This window comes from Talpa occidentalis, unplaced genomic scaffold (genome assembly GCF_014898055.3).
Source record: "Talpa occidentalis isolate TD23 unplaced genomic scaffold, MPIMG_talOcc4v2.1 talOcc4.8, whole genome shotgun sequence".
Taxonomy (NCBI): Eukaryota; Metazoa; Chordata; class Mammalia; order Eulipotyphla; family Talpidae; genus Talpa; species Talpa occidentalis.
Genome location: NW_023605194.1, coordinates 29,728,509 through 29,751,559, shown reverse-complemented (window position 1 = coordinate 29,751,559; position 23,051 = coordinate 29,728,509). Strand labels below are relative to the sequence as shown.

Below are 23,051 nucleotides of genomic sequence, written 5' to 3'. Positions count from 1 at the left end.
TGGACCACGTAAGGGAAGATGGGCAGGCAGTAGAAATCTGGCTTGAGCCAGCTTCTCAGGGAACAGATCAAAGAAAGCAAGTGCCTCTGTGTGTGTGTGTGCATGTGCGTGCGTGCATGTGCACACATGCACAGGTGAGAGTGTTGGGATGCACCTGAGAGTTCTGCGCCATTGCCTCTAAAGGCAGAGGAGCTGTTTCATTCCATCTCTGCTCACCTTAGTCACAGTCAGTGAGCTCTCCACCTCTAACAGAAGCTCCAGGTCCCTTCAAGGCCTGGAATTTCTACATTGCCGAAGCTGTCAACTACCTAGGCGCGGGTGGTAGAGCAAGCTCCTCCTATTACTCAATTCTGGCTTCTCCCTATTAAGCAGGGCCTCCTTGAGGAAGATTGATTTACCACATTAAAGGGACCTCCATGGTGCACAACAAGGATGTCACAAGACAAACGGCTCCTGCCATGTGCCTCCAGCCCACCACCCTGTGTTTCTATTACATTTGGGGCCAGAGTCATAGTGGATAATTTGGGGTATAGTTCATTTTCTGCCTTACATGATAAACTTGTCAGCATTTGACCGATCAGCTACTTGGATGCAGGGAGTTCATTTGCAAGGCCACCTGGCATCCAGCTCTGCTGTCCTGCTCCCATTTCACCCTGTCTAATGAGCCAGCACCTGGTTCCTGGTACTTAGCGCTGAGCTCCAGCTCCCTGTGCAACCTGCGTATGGTGGTGATGGCTCGGTCCCTCCTCAGGGGTCCCACCGTCCTGCCTGGAGGTGACTAGAGCATGGAGGCCTGGGAAACTCTCCTTTTTTTGTGGCCAGTCTTCTTGCCCAGCTGGGAAGGAATATGCCAAACCTCCACCCACCAGCCCACAGATTGTACAGGCCTACTCTCCAACCTCCTGGCTGGACAGGCCTGTTGTGGGTTTCCTGGGGAGTTATGATTACCCACTCTACATTGACCTTGGGGCTATTTCTAAGGAAACCTTGTAGGCAGCTACCATGACTGGATTTTCAGAGCCCACTGAACCCAACAAGGGCTAAGGTGTTTATCGTGCTAAGTGCTTATGACCGTAGGTTGGCTTCTAGGACCATGCCCTTCCAGGCAGTTAGGAATCTGAGTGTCTACCTTGACTGAAACAGTGTGTGCCCAAGATCCTTTAGGGTTCCCTACTGTTGCTAAGTGAAATCCACATTCCCAAGTCTACCATTCATGGGCATTGGAGGAGAGGGGTATCTAGGATCAAGACAGCATACTCCATATGCTTAGGTTAGACATTTAGCTTCTCTGCTCCTCACCTGTGAATGGTGATGATAATAGTGTCTAGCTCATATTCATCAACATGAGCACTTAGTTGATACCGGGCACATAGTATGTGTTCAACAAATGTTTGCAAATAGCATCACCTTACTGTAGTCTTCCAGCCTTGCCTGTATCCTATATGCCCTGACTCCTATATGCTGGGGATAGAAGTGATCAAACCACAAGGGGTGGGAAATATCTGCTCACCCACAAACTCCACCCATGAGCCTGGGGGTCTACTCCCCAGTTCTCAGAACCTTTCCCCACAATGTTTTCTCAGTTTGACATGTTTCTTCCCTCCTCTCTGCCTATTTGAATCTGACCCAGGCGTGGCCAAGGCCTCCCATGCCTTGATGCTGAGACAGGAAGGAAGCAAGGAGAAGCTTGACTGCCATCTTGGAAGGGTCCTCAGCCCCCAGAATATTTCTCTCTGAAAAAGAGACTGGCCTTCTAGATAGGGACCTTGGACTTGAATACTTTCAGAGACCTGGAAGGTCAAGTAAAAGCTAAGGATTATGGCAAATCAATGGTGCAGCTTCTAACTACACCTGCAGTGTCAAAATGTGAACCCAACACAAGTAGATGGTATAAGTTAGGTTTTGAATTTGCCATACAGGACAGAAAACCCAATATAATAGTGACTTAAAGAAAACAAATGTTTCTGTCTCTCATGTACATTAAAAGTGAGCCATGCAGAGCTGACGCATGGTGGCAAGTGTCCTTCCATCTCGCTGTGAGGATGTGGCCTCCATCCTCATGGTCCAAAATGAGGCTGCAGCTCTGGACATCCCACTGTTACAGGCAGCAGAATGGAGGAAGGTGGGAACAAGAGCAAATAACACTTGCTAGATTTCTTGGAAGCTTTCAAATAGTCTTTCTGGATCTTGTTGACAGAATTGGGGAGCCTGGGATATGTAGCTGGTTGTCCATGTGCCAAGCAGGCACTCAATGGCTAAAGGGGGGAAAGATATTGGAGTATGCAGCTAACAATCTATGCCCTGCAATGTCCCTTTTCCTCCAAATACCATGAACCTCAATTTCCATGTCTGCAGCTTCCTGGGGCTTGGTGGAGGGCTGGGGCCTTATCCTATTAGATTCCAGCTCAAAGGTCAGGATCTCTGGGTGATGTCTAGCCCTCACCATTGGATCCTGAAGATGCACACCCCATGAGGGATGGAGAAGAATACAGTCCTCCCAATAAAGACTCCTGATTGGGGGATGAGTGCACAGCAGCACCAGCACGGCTGCAATAAGTCCTGCTGGGCAGACTTCGAGAACCTCCCTATGTACAGTGGGGGAAGCTGCAGGGAAAGCCTTCCTGTCTAGCCAAGATCTATGCCATGCCCAGTATCCCCCACAGAGAAGTCACGTCCTTTTGGTGACACATCTGAACACTCAGTGGCTTCTAGTCTGTTTGTCCTGATGAGTTCCACTTGCCTGAAATGGCCCCAAAGGATGCATCTGCTGGATATGGGCTTGGGGACAGGCTGCCTTCAGCACTGAAACAATAGTTGGTATGGTAGTGGTGAGGGAGAACAACACTCTTACTTCCTTACTTCAGATTTTCACATGAAACTGAAAATTTCATCAACTCCTCTTTAAAAACTGTAGTGCAGGCACATAAACATGCTATGTGCCAAGTGTGCACCAGGATGCCAGAGTGGGGGCGCTGCTGGATGGGGGATTGGAGCGCCCGAGGGTCTGATGTCCATGGAGAAGGCCCCACACGGGCTGCCTTCATCCTGGCAGATAGGACCAGTGACCACACATTTGGGACAGAATTGGCTACAGCTCGAGGGCAGGGCTCTTCAGGGTCCCTGAGGGGAGCACAGAAACTCAGGACAGTGACTGACTTCACAGCCCACACTCTGTGGGGTGGAGGGAGAGGTCGGTCCTGGCTTGAGATCTGGGCGTCTTTGTGTTTTGTCTGCTTGTGTGTGTGGCTCTGCAAGGGGACCCCGGGCCTGGGCTGGACAGATGCGAAGACCTTGCTTGCTGCCCTGCAGACTCCACCAACCGGGACTCTCTGGACATGATCGAGCGCTGCATCTGCCTGCTGTGTCTGGACACCCCAGGAGGCGTGGAGCTCAGCGACACTAACAGGGCGCTCCAGCTCCTTCACGGCGGAGGCTGTGGCAAGAATGGGGCGAACCGCTGGTACGACAAGTCCCTGCAGGTAAGCCCCACCCCGTCGGCAGCCCTGCAAGAGCATGGGCTTGTGCCCTGCAGGCCCACTCTGCTGCCCAGCATGCTGCATCTGAGGCCAACTAGTGGCAGCTCCTGGATAGGCCAAACTCAACTTAAACTCCTTAACCTTACTACAACCTATGCCAGGCTGGAGTGGAGTGTCATCAGTGCCAGATCTGGGGTTCACGCCCCAAACCCATCACACACAGTAACGGAACACACAGTAACCCATCACACAAGTTAACGGAATACAGCCTTTGTAAAGTCATTTTAAAAAATCATGCCAAGGGTTCCACTGAATAAACCTTCAACACACTCAGCAAACATGATATCTGATGCCCAGAGATGTAGGATCTTCTGAGTTTCCATCACCCTGACATAGCCATTTCGACACATCTTCCCCATTCCAAAAGTAGAGCAGCCCAGCAGCGCCACAGGCGTAAAGTCATAAAACAAAACAATTCATATATATATTTCATTCCGATGACGTCAGCCCAGAAAGCAGACATTCACTCTGACCTCAAGAAAAACACTCAGGCAGGTGGGGATGAAGTCGCAGTTGAGTCATTCAGACCCACTCCTCTGTCCTTTTCACCCCAGCGTGCCACCCCTGAATCTCATCTTGTTCATTTTGAAGTCACCACGATTTCACAATGACCACATTAAGTAGCAGCCGAATGCTTTCTGCTTGGAGTAGCATTGCTCACATGGATAAGCTTTTCCAGGCAACATCTCATTTTCCTCTTTCTCAGTCCCCTACGATCTGCAGGTTATCCTTTTTATTGGTTCGCATATTGATTCTGCTATTTCTGATGACTTCTCTTGCTGCTGTGCTGGCTGTTTTACCCTCCACCAGTGGTGCTAATGGCTTGTAATCTTTCATGGAGCAGCTGTAGGAATGAAATGATATAATGGCTGTACAGGACCTGAAACACAGCAAGCTTTACTAGCGGTTTTTAAAAGGCACCGCTTCCCTCCTTTTCTCTTAGCGATAGGGACAGAAATGCACTAATGCATGAGTGGGCTCAGCCCTCCCTGCCTGCCTCGCATGGGCGACTGTGCTGACCTCTGGGCTCCTTTCCAGGGAGGACTGATCGCTTCGTGAGTGGAGAAGCCAAAGAGGACCCTAGAGCCTGAATTGAAAGGGTTGAGAGGTAGACTTGGGCCAGAAAGGCAGAGAGAAAAGAGCTTATAAGGGATGTGTTTTGAGAAAAACTCTGTGGGAAGAGTAGATTCAGGAATCTGGTACACTGAGAGACTGGGGAAGACGAGAGAGCCAGCTCAGATGTGTGCTGTGCGTTATGGTCCCTGGATGAGGCGTTAGTAGAGCTTTCAATAGCTTGCTTGTTTATGGATGGTGAGCTGGTCCCTCCTGAGTACGATACTGTGCTGAGGTGGATTAAAGGTAGCCTCACTTACATTCTAAGAATTAAACCTCATCCTTCTTTTACTTTCTCCTAGTACTTTTGTACATTGAATCTTCTTTTTCCAAGTTAATGGAATTCAGCCTTTGTAAAGTCATTTTAAAAAATCATAGATAATCCCCAAGTTCCTGTGGACATTCCATGTGTCTTATTCTATGTCGTATCAATCCTGTGAACTGGGACTTACTGGATCCATTTTAAATGTGAGCAGACTGCAGCCAGAGAATCGTCTGGTGGAAGCTCTCCTAGCTGGCAGGTGGCAACGGAGAATGGGAATCCTGGTCGTTAAAACAAAGCCCTGGCAGCAGTTAAAGGGGGACCCCTTGTAAACCATTCACTCCCACCAAGGGATATTCTATTTCTCTCTAGGTATCTGCACACCCTCCAAATGGGATCATTATTTTCATTTGCCTGTTCAACAAAATTATTGAGCACCTACTAGGAGGTGGACAGCGGTCTAGATCCTGGTGATAAAGTCAATAGTGGGCAAACACACAGTGTCCATCAGGCACATAATTATACATTACACAACAGCATAGTGGCCCCACTGTACAACTGACCGGGAACCAGGACCAACAGAAGCATGAGGACCTGGCCTGGGGCGAGTGTGCACAGCCTCAGCCTGAGCTCTTAGGAATCAGTGGGCTGTGTCAGCTGGGGAACTGAGAGGCCCACTGTCCCTGCGCAGAACATTGTTGGGAAGGTGGTTGCACAGTTTTCAGCTGATGGTGACTCCCACTTTCTCAGGCCATGGCAGCTGTGTGCAGTGTTGTTTTCAGGAAATAACATTCCTTGGTGCCATTGGAGGAAGGGTTTCCCTGAGAGATTGCAGGGCACCTGGCTTGGAGCCAAAAGGCTGGTCTGAAATGCAACTCTTCCAGGCATCTGCTCACCTCTATCTTCCTCATTGCAGTTTGTGGTGGGCCGGGACGGCACCTGTGGCGTGGTGTGTGAACACTCCCCATTTGACGGCATCGTCCTGGTGCAATGCACAGAGCACCTGCTCAAACACATGTGAGTCTGGAGGGCGGGGCCTCCAGGGCAGCCATGGACGCAAAGCCAGACTGCAGAGTAGCCTTCCAACGAGGTCAGGAAAAATTTGGGTGGCCACTGAGGGGCTGTGTAGTCAAGATAGCTAAAAATTTTTAGCAAAAGATGAATTTAAAAACCAGCTTGAATGTGACAGTCTACACTTTATGGACAGAAGAGGCAGACCAGGCAACAGGTTTAGGGCAGTAAGGGAGAGACTTGCAAAGAATTTTTAGCTAAAAAGGAACTTCTGCTTTGTCTAGGGTCAGAGCTGCACTTTCCCTATTCTGACTAGATCTCTCTTCCTAACTTCCAAGCTGGTCAGATGGAGGCTCGTCTGTCCCTTAACCACACCAGATTCCTTCCTCTATTCACAATTTTCCTCTTAAAGACCTTCTAGAATCTTCACTTTGCATCTGAGTTCTACATTTTTTCCATGATTTAGGTACTTTTTAGGGTCATTGAAATCCAAGTCAATCCTCGTGGATGGAACACAATTTTGCTACAATTTATGTCCTAGTATATGAGTGTTATAATGTAGTCGTACAGGAAAATGTGACAAAAATATTGAGCTTTGGGGTCAGGTGAGACTGGATAGAAAGCTGGCTCTGCCACTTACTAATTTGTGTGGCCTTTCTGAGCCTCTGTCTACTCATCTGTGCAATAGGTTGACAGGGGCAGCATATTCCCACTAAAACTCCACCAGCTAAGATGACTGCAAAGGGAAAAGACTCCAGCTTACAGGGCCTCAGACGGTCACCTCTTTGTATCTGCAGGATGAAGAGCAGCAAGAAGCTGGTCCGAGCAGACTCCGTCAGTGAGCTGCCAGCCCCCAGGAGGCTGAGGTGGAAATGCTCCCCAGAAATTCAAGGCCTCTTAGCCTCCTCTGCAGAAAAACTTCAACAGTAAGGAGAAGCCTGAGTCTCATTTGGGGTGATGACCCAGGGGTCATCTCGAGCCTGCTCCCACCATGGCTGATGAGGTACCCTGGAAGGTCCCAAAGACTCCAGGTCCTCTGCCTTCACTCCCCCAGCTCCAAACAGCCCACCTCTGCCCCACCCCCTCATGGAAATGCAGTCAAACTAGAGGGGAGTTATAATTCTGGGGGAAATAACCTTGCTGAAGTATCTATCATTTCCATAAAATGCAAAACATGTAGCTATTTTTTTTTCACAGGTTTCACTTGACTGAGCAGAGTCAAGGTGGGGAAATCACCCCACCTTGGGGGAGTTTTGGGGGAGCAATAAACAACTGGTTTGAATAGGTCATTTGAATCCAAGCTATTTCAATATGCTTGAATTTACACTGCAACCTGACAGGGGAGCTCTTTTGAAGGCAGGGGAGCAGTTCAGGCCCTAACGGGACCCAGGGGCAAGGGTGGGCCCACCTGGGTGGGCCAATGCTGGCATCATGGCCAGGTGCTTTTCCTACAGAGCAATGGCCACGCTATGCAGAGGCCAGATTATGACGCCAGGATTCTGAGCAAGAAAAAAAAAAGCTTTATTGTTAATCGACTGACAAGGAGACAGGAATTAGACTGAAATCTACTTCCCTGAATGAGAAAGGGGATGAGGTTCTATAGATTTGGAGGACCAGGACTGAGAACAAAGATGTTACATTTTTTGACTGAAAAGCAGGTTGAGACAAAGAACTGTGGACTTGGCTATGTTAGAGGGAAGTTCATTCACAAAGTCTGAAGAGGATTTTCTGGAGTTTTGAATTTCTGTTGGTGCACCCCTGTCCTTTGGGTAGCCTATCCTCCTTCTGCATTTGTGTCTCCAACTAGAACATGCCCTGGACCTCGGCTTAAGATTAGTCTATAAACCTCTGGCCTCCACTGTGTCTGTAAAAGCAAGTCTCAAGAAAAGTTTAGATAAGTTTTTTCCTCTCTTGTTCTCTTAGGATCTGGAAGAATTTGGCCTCACTTAAAATCTCCCCTTGATTTTGTACACTTCCTACTCTTGAGGGATCTGGGGATGGTAACCATTCTGGCTATTTTAAGTTGAACAGGAAATAGATTAGAATTTGAGGAATGGAGTTGTTTGGCATTTAACTGTAAATACTCATGGTCCTGTTTTCCATAAAGATGCCTCTTACTGCTTACACAACAGAAAGTTAACTTTAAAACCCACCTAAAGGATTGCCTCCAAAAATTGAACACAACTTTCATTGAATTAATCAATCCTCAGGATTAAAAACTGGTTCTGTAAAGTAATTAAATGATTTTGCTAACTGATTTCCTGCAGAGATAAGTATCCTACTCAAATCTGGTGGACAGTTACTAATACTTCATTTAATCCTGGGGTTAAATGTATAATTATTATTTACAGTTATCCTAACTTGTTTTAACAATTGTTTGCAGTCCTTGCCTTCTACCTACATCATAATCATGTGGACATGTACATGTTCAGTCCTGCACCCATGTGATCCCAAGTTCCCAGCCCCTCTTTCTGGAGTATAAGGAGAGCAAGGGGAGCCCTGTGGGTGGGGTGGCTGGAGGAACCTCGGGTTCCAGAGCTACCATGGAAGCAGGTAGGGTCTGAGAGGAGAGAACTTGTGCAAGAGGTTTTCAGGTGGCCATAGTGACCATGAGCTCAGGGACAATGGATCAATAGGCCAGACTGAGGGATGAATTGGCCTGGCCCCAGAACCTCCACAGGCCCCTTGAGTGCTGAGCTCTCATGAAGCAGAAGGAATAATTCAAGGAGGACAGGCAGGGAGCATCCAGGGAATGTGTTAGTCGAGGATCAGGGTTGCTGCTGGGGCTTTGTGCTGACACATGGCTGGTAGCAGAGTGTGTGGACCTTGCTAGATGCTATTCCAATGAGCAGTCACCCCAGACCCCAAACTCATTATGAGGGAGACTGGTCAGTGCAGGGGGGTGGGAACCAGTGCTCAAGGATCTCACCATGGACTTCCTGTTACACTGATAATGATTTCTGGGGAGAAACACCTGGGTGTGTCTTGGGAGGCTCAGCAGCAACAGTTTCTGGAATAAGAGTCCTTGCTGCAGTGCCTGTGACCAGCCACCGACCAGGCCTTTCTTCCCACAGTGCAACAGGGATGAGTCCCAATGAGGAAACATTGCTTGTAACTGCATGAGAAATGGGCTTTACCTGGATGAAGGAGGTTTTCTGGGTCTGACAGGATGGCCAGGATGCTAAAAGAATCTGTAGGATTCCAGACACACCTTTCTAAACAAGTCAAATGAATGGTCTCTTTCAGGCCTCCTTCTGTCTGCAACGGGCTTCTAGGAATTGTGCTCATGGGCAGTGTTCTCCTTGCCCATGTACATGTCTCTCATGCTCCATGTCCCTCCCAGCAACCAGGCCTTCCTCCCCCAGTCCTAGAGTAGGGCCACCACCCTGTCTGGCCAAGCCTCATGTCCAGCTCAGAGTAAGCAGGGTCCCCCGTGCTCTCTGTCACTTTTTGCATGCAAAAAGCGTCTTTTCTTTTCCTTCCACAGAATAGTAAAGAATCTCGACTTCACTGTTTATAAATTTGACTACTACGGGAAGACGTTCATTAAGAAGCAGAAATGTAGCCCCGATGCCTTCATTCAGGTGGCCCTACAGCTGGCCTTCTACAGGTGAGCGCAGCCTGCAGACAGAATGAATCTGTGCCCAGGTGGGTTGACTGACAAGGTACTGCTGACTCCAGAGTCTAGAAGCATCCTAGAGGGAGGGACAACCTCTTGTGGGCTTGGAGGACATGAGGATGACTAGGGCAGGCTGCACGTATGGAGGTGGCAACTGACCTGGCTTTCAAAGTATGATCCAACCTCAGAAAAGGAGGGATGTCAGTCAGGAAGCTGCCTGAGAGGTGGCCCAGGGACACAAAGCTCACAGGGCAGGAATGGCACCCAGGTCAAGGAGGTTGCCCTTCCTCTTTATCTTACTAGCCTACCTGGCTGTAGCTATAACCTGTCCCTCCCCGGTCCTGATATGGAACCAGTATCCCTGCTGTGTGTTGGGTCAAGTCTTTCAAACTCATCCTTGATTCATCTCTGTCTCTCATCTCCCACAGCCCCGAGTCAGTTCTCCAGATGTCCCTCAAACACGTCTTCTGCCCTCCATCCCCACTGCCATCAGCCTCTCCCAGGCCTCTGTCATCTCATGTTTGGCATTGAAGCGCCTTCCCCAAGGGTCTGTGCTTCCACTCCTGCCTGCTAATCCAGGTTTCATGAAGTGTGAACTTTGAAATATACAAATCAGATGAGGTCACTTACCACATTGAACCCTCCTGATGGCTTCCCTCCTTACTTAGAACAAAGTCCATTCTTAGAAAGAGGCTTTCAGTGCACTGGCCTCACCTGGGCTGTCCACCCAGTCTCTCTCGTGCCATTGCTCTGACTTGCCTCTGACCCCCATCCTACACCCCCCACCACTGTTCCTTCCACTCAGGCTCAGCCCAGGGCTCAGCCCTCAGGAGCCTCCCCTGACCTCCCTATTTAAAACAGCTTCCCCGGGCCCTCTCGCCACCCAGTTCTCCACGACAACACCTCGTGTGTTATTCATGTGAACCACCGTGTTCATAGATTCATTGACTTTTTTTCCTGAACTGTCTCCCCCAAGCTTGACTCTGGTATCTTGCCCACCTGGGCAGAAAGTCAGCACCAGGGACTGAGTCAGAGCCGTGAGAAGAGACAATATGGGATTTTTAGCCAAGGATGGCACAGTCATGTCTGAGGTTTAGAAAAATCTCTCCAGCAGCAGCTGAGCTAGGAAAGGGGCAAAGAGGGAAGTAAGGGTTGAAGCAGGATAGCAGTCCACCTGGTCTTTCATAAGAGTCTAAGATTAAAATGCAAAATAGATTTTCCTTAAACAGACTGGATACTGATGAATCCAGCATTCCAGAAGAAATAGCTTATAAATTGGCATGGGCAGTAAATGGCACTATGCCTACCAGGACCAACTTTTGGTTTTCAACATCCAGGAGGGTCATGAAGTGACCTTGGGCAAGGAGGCACCACTACGATAAGGCAGCGCCCATGTGGACATAGCATCCCAGCTTTCAGGGTCCCCAAAGGGCCCATAGCTCATGGGGAAGAGCGTCTGTCCTGTCACAGGGGAAGACTGTTGTCACCCCACATGAGGACTGCGTCTATCACCTGGACACGAGTGCACACCAGCATCCAGCTGTGGCAGCACCTGGCACCTGGAACTTCAGACCATGCCTTTCTAATACGGGCATGTAGGTGAAATGGGCCATGAGGTCAGGCTGGGGACACTGCCTGGCTAGCACTTCAAAGCCTCCCCAAGTGGAGAGGGGCTGCACAAAGCTTCCCTCTTCTACCCTCTAGTCATCTTGGTTGTCACTGAATATGACCAGAAATGGGTGTGGCCAGAAGTTCCACAAGCACTGGGTATAGTCAGAAGTGTAGGAGAGTGAGAGAATTCACCAGAGCCACAGCGGGGAGCAGAGCAGGCAGAAGGACCGAAGGACACTGCTGAGGGGAGCAGCGGGTGGCAGGAGAGGCCTGCTCGCCATGTGGGACCCTCCTCTGGTGGCCGGGGAGCAGCCGGGGATCGAACCGGCGCTGCAGAGGCTGTGGGCAGCTTCTCAACCCAGCGCTCAACAGCTGCGCCACCGGGGAGGCCCATCTGCTGCTAGATTTAAAATGGAAGCCACCTAATTTGGGGGTGATCATTGACCCACCTGTGACAGCATGGACTTTTGTGCTCAGCTTCAATTTTGCCTTGGGGGGTGGGGAGGGGTGCTAGAGAAACAGGAAATGAGCTCCCTGCCAGGGTTTTGGGGGAATGAGACATAAGTGAATGGGAAGTATATTCACCTGCTTGCCTAACAATGCAGTGCCAAGCACTGTGTTGAATCAAACTTGACTCCCCTCTCCCAGAGTCCCCTCTACCCCCACCCTGGCAAGAGAGACATACCCTGAAGAGGCTGAGATGCAGGGTCATGGCTTACTGTCCTTCTCTGAGTTCTATCTTACCTCCTACCTCCAATACCAGGGATGAGACTAACTAGTGAGAAGGTGTGTGCCAGCCAAGTATGCCTAGGGATGCTCATTCAGCCTACAATCCTAAGGAAGAGACTTTCCCTGGCTGGTGGGGAGATGTGTTGCTGGTCCTGTCACAGACGCCAGGGAGGAGGGGTACAGACACGGTGCCAATGGTCTGATGCACGCCCAGCTGCCCCTGGACAGGTGGACCCATGCAGCAGTCTGTACCCACCACCACCCAGGGCCCCCAGCCCCGCCTTGATCTGTAGGTTACACTTGAATTGTTTTAAATAAAACGGGATTCCCTCCAGGGTATGAATGATTAATTACACAATTACTCCATTCTGTGCTATTAATCAAATATTCATTGGGCTGTGCAGAAAAGTCTAGGTTCCCCACCAGATTGGGATTTTTTTTAAAGAGCTACCAGCCACTTCTTTATTTTATATCTGCGTAGTATCACCAGCGTATGAACATGCACACAGCTCCTCATGTTAGAGACTCCCGGACATTCATCTTCAGGAAATCTCCTCTAGAATTCCATTAACATTAAAATGAAATACTATGCCAAGTAAAATCGAGACTGTAAAAATAAAGCCTGCTGAGGCTATTTTTCTTCCAGTGTTTATGAGTCCCTGAATCTGCCATTCCTCCTTCACCACACGCAGGCTCCACAGGAAACTCGTGCCCACCTATGAGAGTGCCTCCATCCGCCGATTCCAGGAGGGGCGGGTGGACAACATTCGATCAGCAACTCCAGAGGCTCTGAGTTTTGTGAAAGCTGTCACTGACCACAAGGCCACCATGCCGGTAAGTGCTGCTCCATCAGAGGCATCTCGAGTTGGCCAGCAAGGAGGCTATGGACTGCCTGTCTGCTCAGCAACATGACAACCAGCTCCTTGACTCTGTCACTGAGTAGACTCCTCAGGCCCCACGTGCCTTATCTCTCGTCTGTCCACAGGATTCGGAAAAGCTGCAGCTCCTGAAGGATGCCCTTGGAGCCCAAACCCAGTACACAGTCATGGTGAGTGATATGCCACCATATCTTGCTTCAGCTCATGTCTATGGCCTGTGCCCAGAGCCAGGCCTGCAATTGAACTCTCCAGCCACAGACCCTGGGTGAGAGTTGGGCCACCAACCGCATCTGCCCAGGGACTTGGCAAGGCCACTCTGCCCTGTTAGCCTCCTTTATCTGATTTTTGGGACCTAGGTAGCACACACTCCTGTTTTTTGCACATACTTTACAAGAAGACAACAAATGGTCTTTGAAATACTTATGACAGTAATAGCACCAATATGCACAGCACTTCATACACAAGGAAAGTCAAATGTGATGATGTTTGGTCTTGGCTTACATACCTTGCACACTCGAAGGTGAGGTGGTATCTATTCCTACCTGAGACTGGTTTTTGCTTTCTTACTATCTGTGTGTTTTTTAAATTGTGAATAAATAAGATCTTTGCTGAAAATTAATAGTGAAATTAAAATCGTAATGCAAATGTTTCCCTGGTTTAAGGAAATAATTCATTGGCTAGCACTGCAAAGCCATCATTTGCATACAAACAACAGAAAATAATCTATTACTTGGGCTGGTGATCAATACACTAATTGCAAATCATTCTGATACAATCTTTTAAGGAACATACAATCTATAAATAGGAGCTAACTGAACTTCACTCCATATTTGAAAGCAAGTATAACATATATCTGAATTTTAGAATAAACCAGTGTAGTCTTTTCTCTAAATTTGCTACAAAGTCCCTAAAGTCACCTAGATATTTCAGTGTTTGTTTGGTTTGTGGGAAATCCAAGCACAGTCTCATGTAGTCAATGGGTATTCCTGCTTTATGCCATGCTAGGTACAAGGTGCTAGGAAATAAGAAAAATGAAGTTCTATCCTTAAGGAATTTACTAAGTAGTTGGGAGAAGCAGCCCATATATGACAAATCCAATCCCGTGAAAAGATCCCCCAGGGAAGTAGTCAATGAGCACAGGGGAGCAAATTCATTTCTCTGTGCGGGAAGGCCAGGAAGACTTCCAGACCTAGTACTTAATGAGACTTGAAGGATGAAGAGATGCTTGTGAATTGGACATTAAGGGAAGAAAAGGCCCAGAAGGGAACAGCATATCCAAAGGCAAGTCTTGAATGAATAAAACACATTGGAGGAAAAGCAAAGTAGTTTAGTATGTGCAGCTTGCAAAGGACAGAATTGCAGAAAAGTTCATTGGTGAGGTTCCCGGTCACCAAGTTTAATCTGGTAACTATGGAGGACAGGTTGAAGGGGGGGTGGGGGGCTGTGTCTACCAAAAAGAAGTGACTCTAATTAGGAATCTACATAATATTCAGGGAGTGCTGGTATACAGACCAAACTTTAAGGGGTGGGGTGGTTAAGGAAGATTGACAACAAAATAATTCAAGAAATTTTCCAAAAATGGAAGGACACGAGTTTCCATTTTGAAAGGACCCATTATGTACCTTGCATAATGGATGGAAAATACTCATACCAAGGATATTTCACAACACTAAGGACAAAGAGAAGATCCTAAAATTTCTCAGAGAAAAAAATCTAATACAAAGATCGGGAGTAAAAAAATGCAAATGGTCTTCTCAGCGGCATCACCAAAAAGTGAAACATAGTGTAATAATGTCTGAAAAGTATGAGGGAAAATGATTTTTACTATATATTCCATACCCGGCTAGACTATTATCAAGACATACATGCATGCATGCATACATACATACATACACATACATGTATGTATTAAAAGTCTCACATTTTTTACTTATTAAGTACTCATTCTCGTAAAGTTATTAGAGGATGTAGACTTCTAAAGTATGAAAATAAAACCTAAAAAAGGAAGTCACAAGGCCCCGAAATTAGAAGATTCAACACAAGAAAGAAGTAGAAAAAGAGGATGATAGTAAAGAGAGATCTCAAGTTAAAAATTGTTCAACAGTCCTGGGAAACAATCAGCCTAGAGGGGAGCAAGAAGTGAAAGGAGATATGAAACTGATAATTTATCTGATATATTTTAATGTATTCTGGCTAAGGGTTTACAAATCAATTAGTAACAGACACAGAAAGCTAAGCAAGTGGAAAAACCACAGTTTAATAATTTAAAAACTGTTCATTCTAGGGAATAAATGAAATACAAAAGGAAATCTAATCATAATACACAACAGGACTCATCTATGAATATTTGCATAGTTATAACATGTAAACAGTGAATGATGATCAAACAATAGAAAGTTAAAATAAAGCTATTAGGAGGATGGGAGAGTTGAAGTGTATTTAAGGAACTGGGAGATAAAAGAAGCAAAATTTCATCGTCTATGACAAGTAGATTATTGGTAAAACTGAAAAAATACAGAAATCGCAGTCTAAAAAGTAAATATTAAAAAAATAGCTAAGAGTTCCAACTAGCTACTTTAATAGAGTGGGAATCAGTGCTAGAAGGTGCCACAAGGCTTTAGCTTATTTGGGTTTTTTAACTATATAAATATACAATTTTGATAATAATTTGAGAATTTTAATAAAATTTTAGAACAATATCCTCCATAGTATTGCCATAGGGTTCTGTTGTGATGACTATTTTTAAGTTGATGAAAACAAATAAAGAAGGAAGGGGGAGAAGAGAGATACAAAGAGCTTAATAAGTAAATCTGATTGGGGTCAGAATGGGGCTTTTGCAATTGTATGGGGGAATATAAAAATAAAATTTATTATTTAAAAAAAAAAATAAGTAAATCTGATGCCCTGTTGACTGTAAAGGGTAAGAGACAAGAGAAAGAAGAATCCTCCAGATATCTGGCAGGTATATTTGGTTGTGGGAGTGGAAAAAGAAAATTCCAGAGAAGTAAAAATGGTCTAGACCTCCTGTCACAGATCATTATGCTTTTGCCACAGATCATTATGCTTTTTCTTCATTACACTCACCTCAATTTATGATCACTAGTTTATTTGTATGTAAGGCTTCATAAGGGCTGCGTCTGTGACCTCTTTGTTCTCTGTGGCTGCTCCAGCACATAGCAGCCTGTGGCACACAGTAGGCACTCAATAAGAGTCCCTGAACAAACAAAAGACTGAATGATGCATCCTTTTACTCATTACTATTTCTGGCTTTAATCCAAACAATCTGTTAAAACAAGCGCTGTTGCTATAGTGAGTTCAGAGACAATGAAAACGGGGGTGGGTGGTTGATGCACAGAGCAGTTGCTTCTGTAGGTCTACACACACCAGCAATTCAACAAAAGTCATCACAGAAATTGGAAATGCACTCTACTTTATCGATAGGCTCATAGTTCTTCCCTAATGGAGCACATCTAAGGTGAACTGTGGTTGTATAACATGTCTTTCCAGCCTATAATTAGGTGTATTTGGAGAGACCAGGGTCTCTGAGTCATCTTTATGCGTTCATTCTCAACCGAAAGAGAATAGCTGTCAGATTCCAAAAGGTGCCTTGTAAATCTGAACCAAGGTCATTGAGATGGAAGGTTTCCTGCCATGTGGGGTTTTCACAGCTAAGTGGCCAACTTATGTAACTGTGAAATCCCCAGCAGTTACTCACAGGTACCCTGATGTTGACCTGGAGATTATCACTATAGGCTAGAGGTGAACCCATTGTCTCCATCAGCCTCCAAAGTTGCTCCAAATAAACATGAAATCCAAGCAAAACCACTGTGCGTGCTATGCGTGCAGCTGCAAGTGAGAGAACTGGCCCCCACTTGCTGCCACACCACCACCCCTGAGCTCCTCCTACACAGAAATTCTGGAATCCCCACTACTATGATCTTTTGATGAGTTACTTTGTGATAAAAAGAAAAAAACCTTTTTTCATTCAGTAAGCTTTCCCCTTGAAAATTTCAGCTGAGCATCTGCCAAGTTATTTGCTTCCGGTCTCAAAATAATTTCTTAGATTATGAAAACAGCTTAGTTGAATTGATGCTGGGCCCATGAAATCATAGCCAAAATTCAGGAACAGACCCTTTATCCTTTGTTCCTTGGGCTTCTGCTGGAGGATAAAGTGTTGGTGCAGGGGAGAATCTGCCCAGTGACAGCCCTCTGCATGGAGCCACTGGTCCCAGGACCCAGCATCCATCCTTCTCACTTGCCTGAGAAGGTACTGGGGTCACCTGCCAGCCCACCCCTTCATCTAGAGCACTGAGTGGCTCTGCAGGTGCAGGTCAGTAGTGACAACACTGCAGGAAGGGGTGGGATTTAGACTCTAAACCTTTGACAATGGTGTCCTCACACTAGAACCCAACCTGTTCTGCACTCATCCTGTGCATGCTGAAATTCACAACTGCCGAAGGAGTATGTGGACAGCGGTCAGTCCTAGGTGGCCACTTATACATGTCAGCAGCAGCAAGCACCAAGCCAAGGCCACTGGAATTGCCATTAGTATGTGGACTAGAGAGGAAGGGAGGAGGTACGTGGGAGCCCACATCTCATTTCCTCTTGTTTCCCTGCTTTCCCAGGCCATAACAGGGATGGCCATTGACAACCATTTGCTGGGACTTCGGGAGCTGGCCCGGGATGTGTGCAAGGAGCTACCCGAAATGTTCACAGATGAAACATACCTGATGAGCAACCAGTTTGTCCTCTCCACCAGCCAGGTACAGCCAGAGCATGGCCATCATCCCAGAGGCCTCCACTGAGTGGAGTCATCCAAGTTCTGGCTCTGCTTCTTAGAAGCTGCATGATCTTTGGCAACATGACCTAGAAGCTCTCAGAGGCCTGGTTTCCCCATCTTGTAAATGAGAAGTTACAGACTTCACCTGGCAGAGGCGGAGCCAGGATGGGAAGGTCCCACTCCAGTGCTGTAACCATGGTGTTTACTGCCTTTCACCACCTGGGACATGGTAGTCTACCCTGGTGTCTTCTGATGAAACCCGACAAGCTTAGGGTGAAGTCCCAGCTCAACTAGATTCAATGATGTTGGTGGGAAGCCCAGCCCAGAGCCTGGAGTGGATAGAGTCCTCCAAACAGGCCACAGGGTCATGGTCAAGGGTCAAGGGTCATGGGAACAGTGGCAGGAGATGAGCTGCCAGCCAGCACCTCCTCACCAGTGCTCCCGCAGTCTGTTGTAGGACCAGTGACACAAAGACAGAATGAAATCCATTAGAGGCAGGCAGCAATTTTGGCGAGAAAACCCTCCTTCCCATCATTAATTTACTAAAACTCCTCCTCATCTGAGCAAGGCTGGACATGGGCAATAAAAGGGGCTGACAAAGTTGTGTTTGAGGATAAAAGCCCACTCAGTAATTTGATTTTCTCATTACGGCAGTGAGCTTGCAGACATGAATAAACGAGGGCAGAACACAACATAAATTCTTCAGGAAACCATCCATGGGCAAAAAAATGCTTTGGAACGGCTTTATGGCCTTCGGCTGTTGCACGGCAAATTTATCTGACAATGAGATGATTCTATTAGCAAGACTAATGGTTTGTTCTGCCCCATTAAAATAGCCAGTGTCATCTCTGAAGTCCTGGGTACACAGGGCCAGGAACCTGTGGGTTTAAAGCTAACCCTGTCCTGAACATGCCCAGTAATGCATTCTATTTTCTCCCTAGAATCAACTAACAAAATTAATTTGGGGTGTGGTGCCTGGCTTTTTTTTCCCCAACCAGAAATGAACTCTTATGGCTTGAAATATCTTCAGAAGTACGTTTCCTTGGTTTGTGATCCAAGATTACAAAATCTTGGCGCTATGAATTCGAAACATTAGGTGCATAACTAAAACTCCAGTTGATGGCAGTCTTCGAAACACCCACTGCGGGGTAATTGTGCGTGGCCAGGCTGTGGGGAGAAAATCAGACCAGTCAAGCAATACTGACAGTAATTAAGGATGTGGGGAAAATCGACAGAGAAGATGGGCCAGACTTCCTCCAGTTCATAAATTACTCCCTTTGGGAAGCCATCTAACTGTTGGGTGCCACTGGGGTGCCATTTAGTAAATTACCCTGATTGCCTGGTGCCTTAAACAGCCCCCAGGTGAAGGAAAGATTCAACCCAAGACCCAGCCCCAGTTCACTCTGGGAACTTCTGACTCCACCAGTAGAGCAGATTTCACACTGGGGAATACCTTGCAGCGCCTCTCCTTCTGATAGCATGCAGCTAGATGACTTTGTTTTTATGACTCTGGCTGTGGCCATCCATGCTGAAGCAATTGGTTGATTTGGTTAATTCAGTCACACACCCAGGTGGAAAATTGAGAAGCAAATATCCCATCAAGGCCCCCAGGTTGTTGAACTCCCTGCATTCTAGAGAACCGCGGGCTGCCTTTCAGCTTTTGCCCTGTCCTCTCCTCCAGGTGCCCACAACCATGGAGATGTTCTGCTGCTATGGTCCTGTGGTGCCCAATGGCTATGGTGCCTGCTACAACCCCCAGCCAGAGAGCATCCTTTTCTGCATCTCCAGCTTTCACGGCTGCAAAGAGACCTCTTCTACCAAGTTTGCAAAAGCTGTGGAAGAAAGCCTCATTGAAATGAGAGACCTCTGCAGCCCACCACAGTCAGCCATAGGCAAGCCACAGGCCACAAAAGAAAAAACAACAAGGCTTAGCCAGGGGCACCAACCTTGACTCCCACCACTAGGTTTCACCTACCCAAACCCAGCCTTCCGCAGCTGCCAAACCCTACCAACCCCCTGCTCCCAAATCTCACCCCAGTTTTCTGTAGCTCCCTGTCCTCAGGACTCAATACACAGTCCACACGGAGGCATCACACAAAGTTGGAGTGCTAGGAAAAAAGTGTCCCTCATTATGCATGTGAACTGTCATTCTTTATCAAGGTGCCCTCTGGTGTGTGCACAGGAAGTAGGCCCAGCTGGCCGGGGCGGCCTGGGTGAGATGGGGGAGTCCACACTGACTTCCCACCATGGCCTCGAAGTCTAACATTCCTGATTCCTTTCCCCAGCAGGACTGAGCGTATCCAGGTGATGATTTTTGTCAGACAAGTGAGTGACCCTGTTGCATGCAATGTACCTAAATGAATCATGAAGGAAGAGCTAACTCCAGATCATTACCTCTTTTCTTTTGGAGGTTAGCAGGGATTTGGCTCCAGAATCTAAGCAGTCTGATCATGGTGTTCAGGATGACTAGCACTGAGTCATACAGTCCTGCATGCTTCCTCTCTCTCTCTTTCTCTCTCTCTTTCTCTCTCTCTCTCTCTCACACACACACACACACACACACAAACACGCACACACACACAGCCCAAATTAAACCTCCCAAGGACACCTTTACTTTTCACCCTTTCACCCCCCAAGGGCAACCTTCTGTTGGCTTCAGAAAATCTGATCAGGTAATTCTGAAAAGGGAAAAATTTATTTGCAATTGCCCTGGAGTATTTGCTGCTTTCCACTACCTGGCCGGGAGAGGAGTTAGGGAGGGCGAGAGGACAGGTTCACCTCCTCAAGGGTCCTGCCGCTTGTGTTTTTACTGGTTGTTGTCCCACCTCCCTTCACATAAAACATGTCCCCAGTGGGGGACGGCTTCTTAACGGAGAAGAAAGAGTCCTACACGTTGTCATCGTAGAGATGCCAGGAGATACACTTCCCACTGGGCCATGTCTTTATGGGATGTCTAAAAGAACAAAGGGGTGGGAAAGCAGTCATAAAAATCAAAATTTCAAGTAGCTGAGGCCACCTGCTTCTGTCTGGGGAGGCACAGAGCTGGGTCCCGTCGCTGTGAGTTCCTCTCTGCTCCCTGCAGGGGGCTTCTAAAAAAGCCACCTCACCCCCATCCTGACTTGCTCCCCAGCATTTTGACCACTCCCCTCTGGCCCAGGGGCAGTCCTCTAGGCCACTGTACAAGTCCCCTCACACTTTGACCTCTATTGATGCCAGCTGGGCTGAGGTGGTGGCATGTATTTTGACCTTTGCTCAGCTCTTTGAAAACAGTTTTGAGCAGTGAGTTCCTAAGCCCCTGGTATTAGGTTGAGGATTTCTATTGAATGAACTGGGAGATGCTGGCACTACCCTTCAAAGCCCTTGGGCTATACAGCTCATGCTCCCTCCCCCAGACGCCCACCTTTTTGGTCCCATCAAGAAGTCACTGCTCAAGAGTCCCAGGAATGTCTGGGGAACTGCTGTTCACCTGCCGTAAGTTGCTCTAAAGCCACATGTCTGTCTCACCAAGTGACCGTAGCACAAAGTTCTCACCTGGTTTCCCCCGCCCAGGGATTTCTGATCAGTCAGAGAGCTCTGGTTTTAGGGTCAGGGAGCCCCACTGACTTTGGCCAAGAGACTTAAATGTCCAGAGACTAATTTCCTCCATTGTCAAATGAGGACATGAACGTCCTGACTTTGCAAGCCTGTGAGGATTAGGGATCATGTATGAAAGAGCCCTAATGCAAGCAGGTGGGCACTGGTGCCCACCATCAGGATGATGTGACCCCAGGGGGCATTGTTTGGGTGGTTTTGTTTTAAACTATTCACACCGATCTAACAGAATGAAGCTCACATCTATTATTCTCTAAGCATAGGGAGAGTACATTGACTATATACTGAGGTACCAGCCTTGCATTGTGAGGGCTTTGAGAAGTGTGCATGGCAGATGTTTGGCAGGAGGGAAACCCTCCTCTCTTTGAGGAATGGACTGGAAGCTGGTCTTCCCCCTCCAAGAGCACTCAGTGCACAGTCTTTATGCAAAGGCGATGCTGAGCCATGGCCATGGCCATCTCTTTGGGTACCCTGGTAAAAGAGACTATTTCAAGGGTCCCCAAAGAGGTGGGAATAAAACCTGAAACAGCCACTGGGGACAGTGATGCATACGGAAAATGTATGTGGCCACCTGACAATACTGCTAGTTGCCAAAATTATAAAGTTGATATTTGAGTTCTATTTTTATAAAAATAGTTCTAGATTTATGCCAATATATACATGTGTATTTATAGTCCTTCAGTTTTAAGTTATAGTTTTGTGCTTTAAAGAAATATATGTGTGACTAAAGAAATGTATATTGAAAGCATTATATTCAAATTATTTAAAGAGTGTAAGTCTGTATTCAATAAAAAGTCATGCCAAGAAAGATGGTGTTGGTTATTATTTCTACCCGAAAATTTTACAAGAATTTTCTTGTAAACTCTGAGCTGGGTCAGCAATTCATTTGCCTCTCTCCGAGGTCCTTCAGCAGCAGTGGGGATGTCTATAAGACACAGGGGCTGAGAGAAGAAAAGAGAGGGAACTTATTCTCTGCTAGGGCATGGCTGCCATCGTGGGGTGGAAATCTAGGGTAAAGAAGAGTGTCTCCAATTAAGCCTGCACACATATGTATGGTGAGAACAGAGTGCAGGGGAAAGCACCAGTCTTGGAGAAGGGATGCCTGCACTATAAGGGCTGGTCTGTCTCTAATTTGCTGGCTCTTGGGATGTCATTCAACTCTCTACCGTCTGGTTTCCTCATTGGTAAAATGCAGTTGTTGATATCAGCACTTCCCACTTGCAGGGTTGTGGCGAGGTGACATGAGATGTCATTGTTTGAAAACATAAGAAGTAACGTGGAAACCCAGCATTCTCATTGCAGGCTCACAGGCTCATGTGTGCATGGTTCCTTCATCATGCACAGTCCTCAAATACATTCCAAACTGCAAGATACCCTCTGTAGCTGCTATAATCCACAGAACCAGAACTGAGATTCTTCCAGTTGCTTTCCAATCAAAGCCTAAAAAGAATCTTAAAGTGTATGAATTTGTGTGATTCAGATTTATCCAAAAAGAAAATGGCTAAGAATATTCTAGAAGGAATGGAAGGATTACAAAGGAATAGTATCAAAGTAAGGTGTGCTCGTAATTATCACATATATCACATGTGACTCCAAAATAACCAGCTGTAGACAATAGACAGAAGAGTATGAACAGGCTAGGCAACCCTCAACATATAAAATAATGCCATTCTCTCCTTTTCTCTGAAGCTCCCATTGGGGGGCTGTTGAGTCATTCAAGTAAAAATGCAGGGAAGAGTCCCTTCCAGGTTCTAAGAACAAACAATTTTTTTAAATTACTCCTAAAATGTTCTCCTGGGGGATATGGAGGACCCCAGAGCTCTGCCCCCACCCTCTCTGGCCCCACCCACCAATGTGTGGCCACACCCACCCCCAAGACTTGAACAGTGGTTGCTTAGCAGTGTGTGTTGTGCCACTGGCC

General features: G+C 47.1%; 1 protein-coding gene across 1 annotated transcript in view; it reads left to right on the top strand.

Annotated features, from left to right (window-relative positions):
* Window positions 1–19,671, top strand: part of CHAT (choline O-acetyltransferase) — a 40,150-nt gene extending 20,479 nt beyond the window's left edge. The window contains exons 7-14 of the mRNA XM_037496284.2: window positions 3,310–3,479; window positions 5,828–5,928; window positions 6,720–6,848; window positions 9,410–9,532; window positions 12,574–12,715; window positions 12,867–12,929; window positions 17,385–17,522; window positions 19,221–19,671. Of these exons, the coding sequence (XP_037352181.1) occupies window positions 3,310–3,479; window positions 5,828–5,928; window positions 6,720–6,848; window positions 9,410–9,532; window positions 12,574–12,715; window positions 12,867–12,929; window positions 17,385–17,522; window positions 19,221–19,490 (1,136 nt within the window). The 3' untranslated portion in view covers window positions 19,491–19,671. The remainder of the gene's footprint in view (window positions 1–3,309; window positions 3,480–5,827; window positions 5,929–6,719; window positions 6,849–9,409; window positions 9,533–12,573; window positions 12,716–12,866; window positions 12,930–17,384; window positions 17,523–19,220) is intronic.
* Window positions 19,672–23,051: the final 3,380 nt, after the last annotated feature.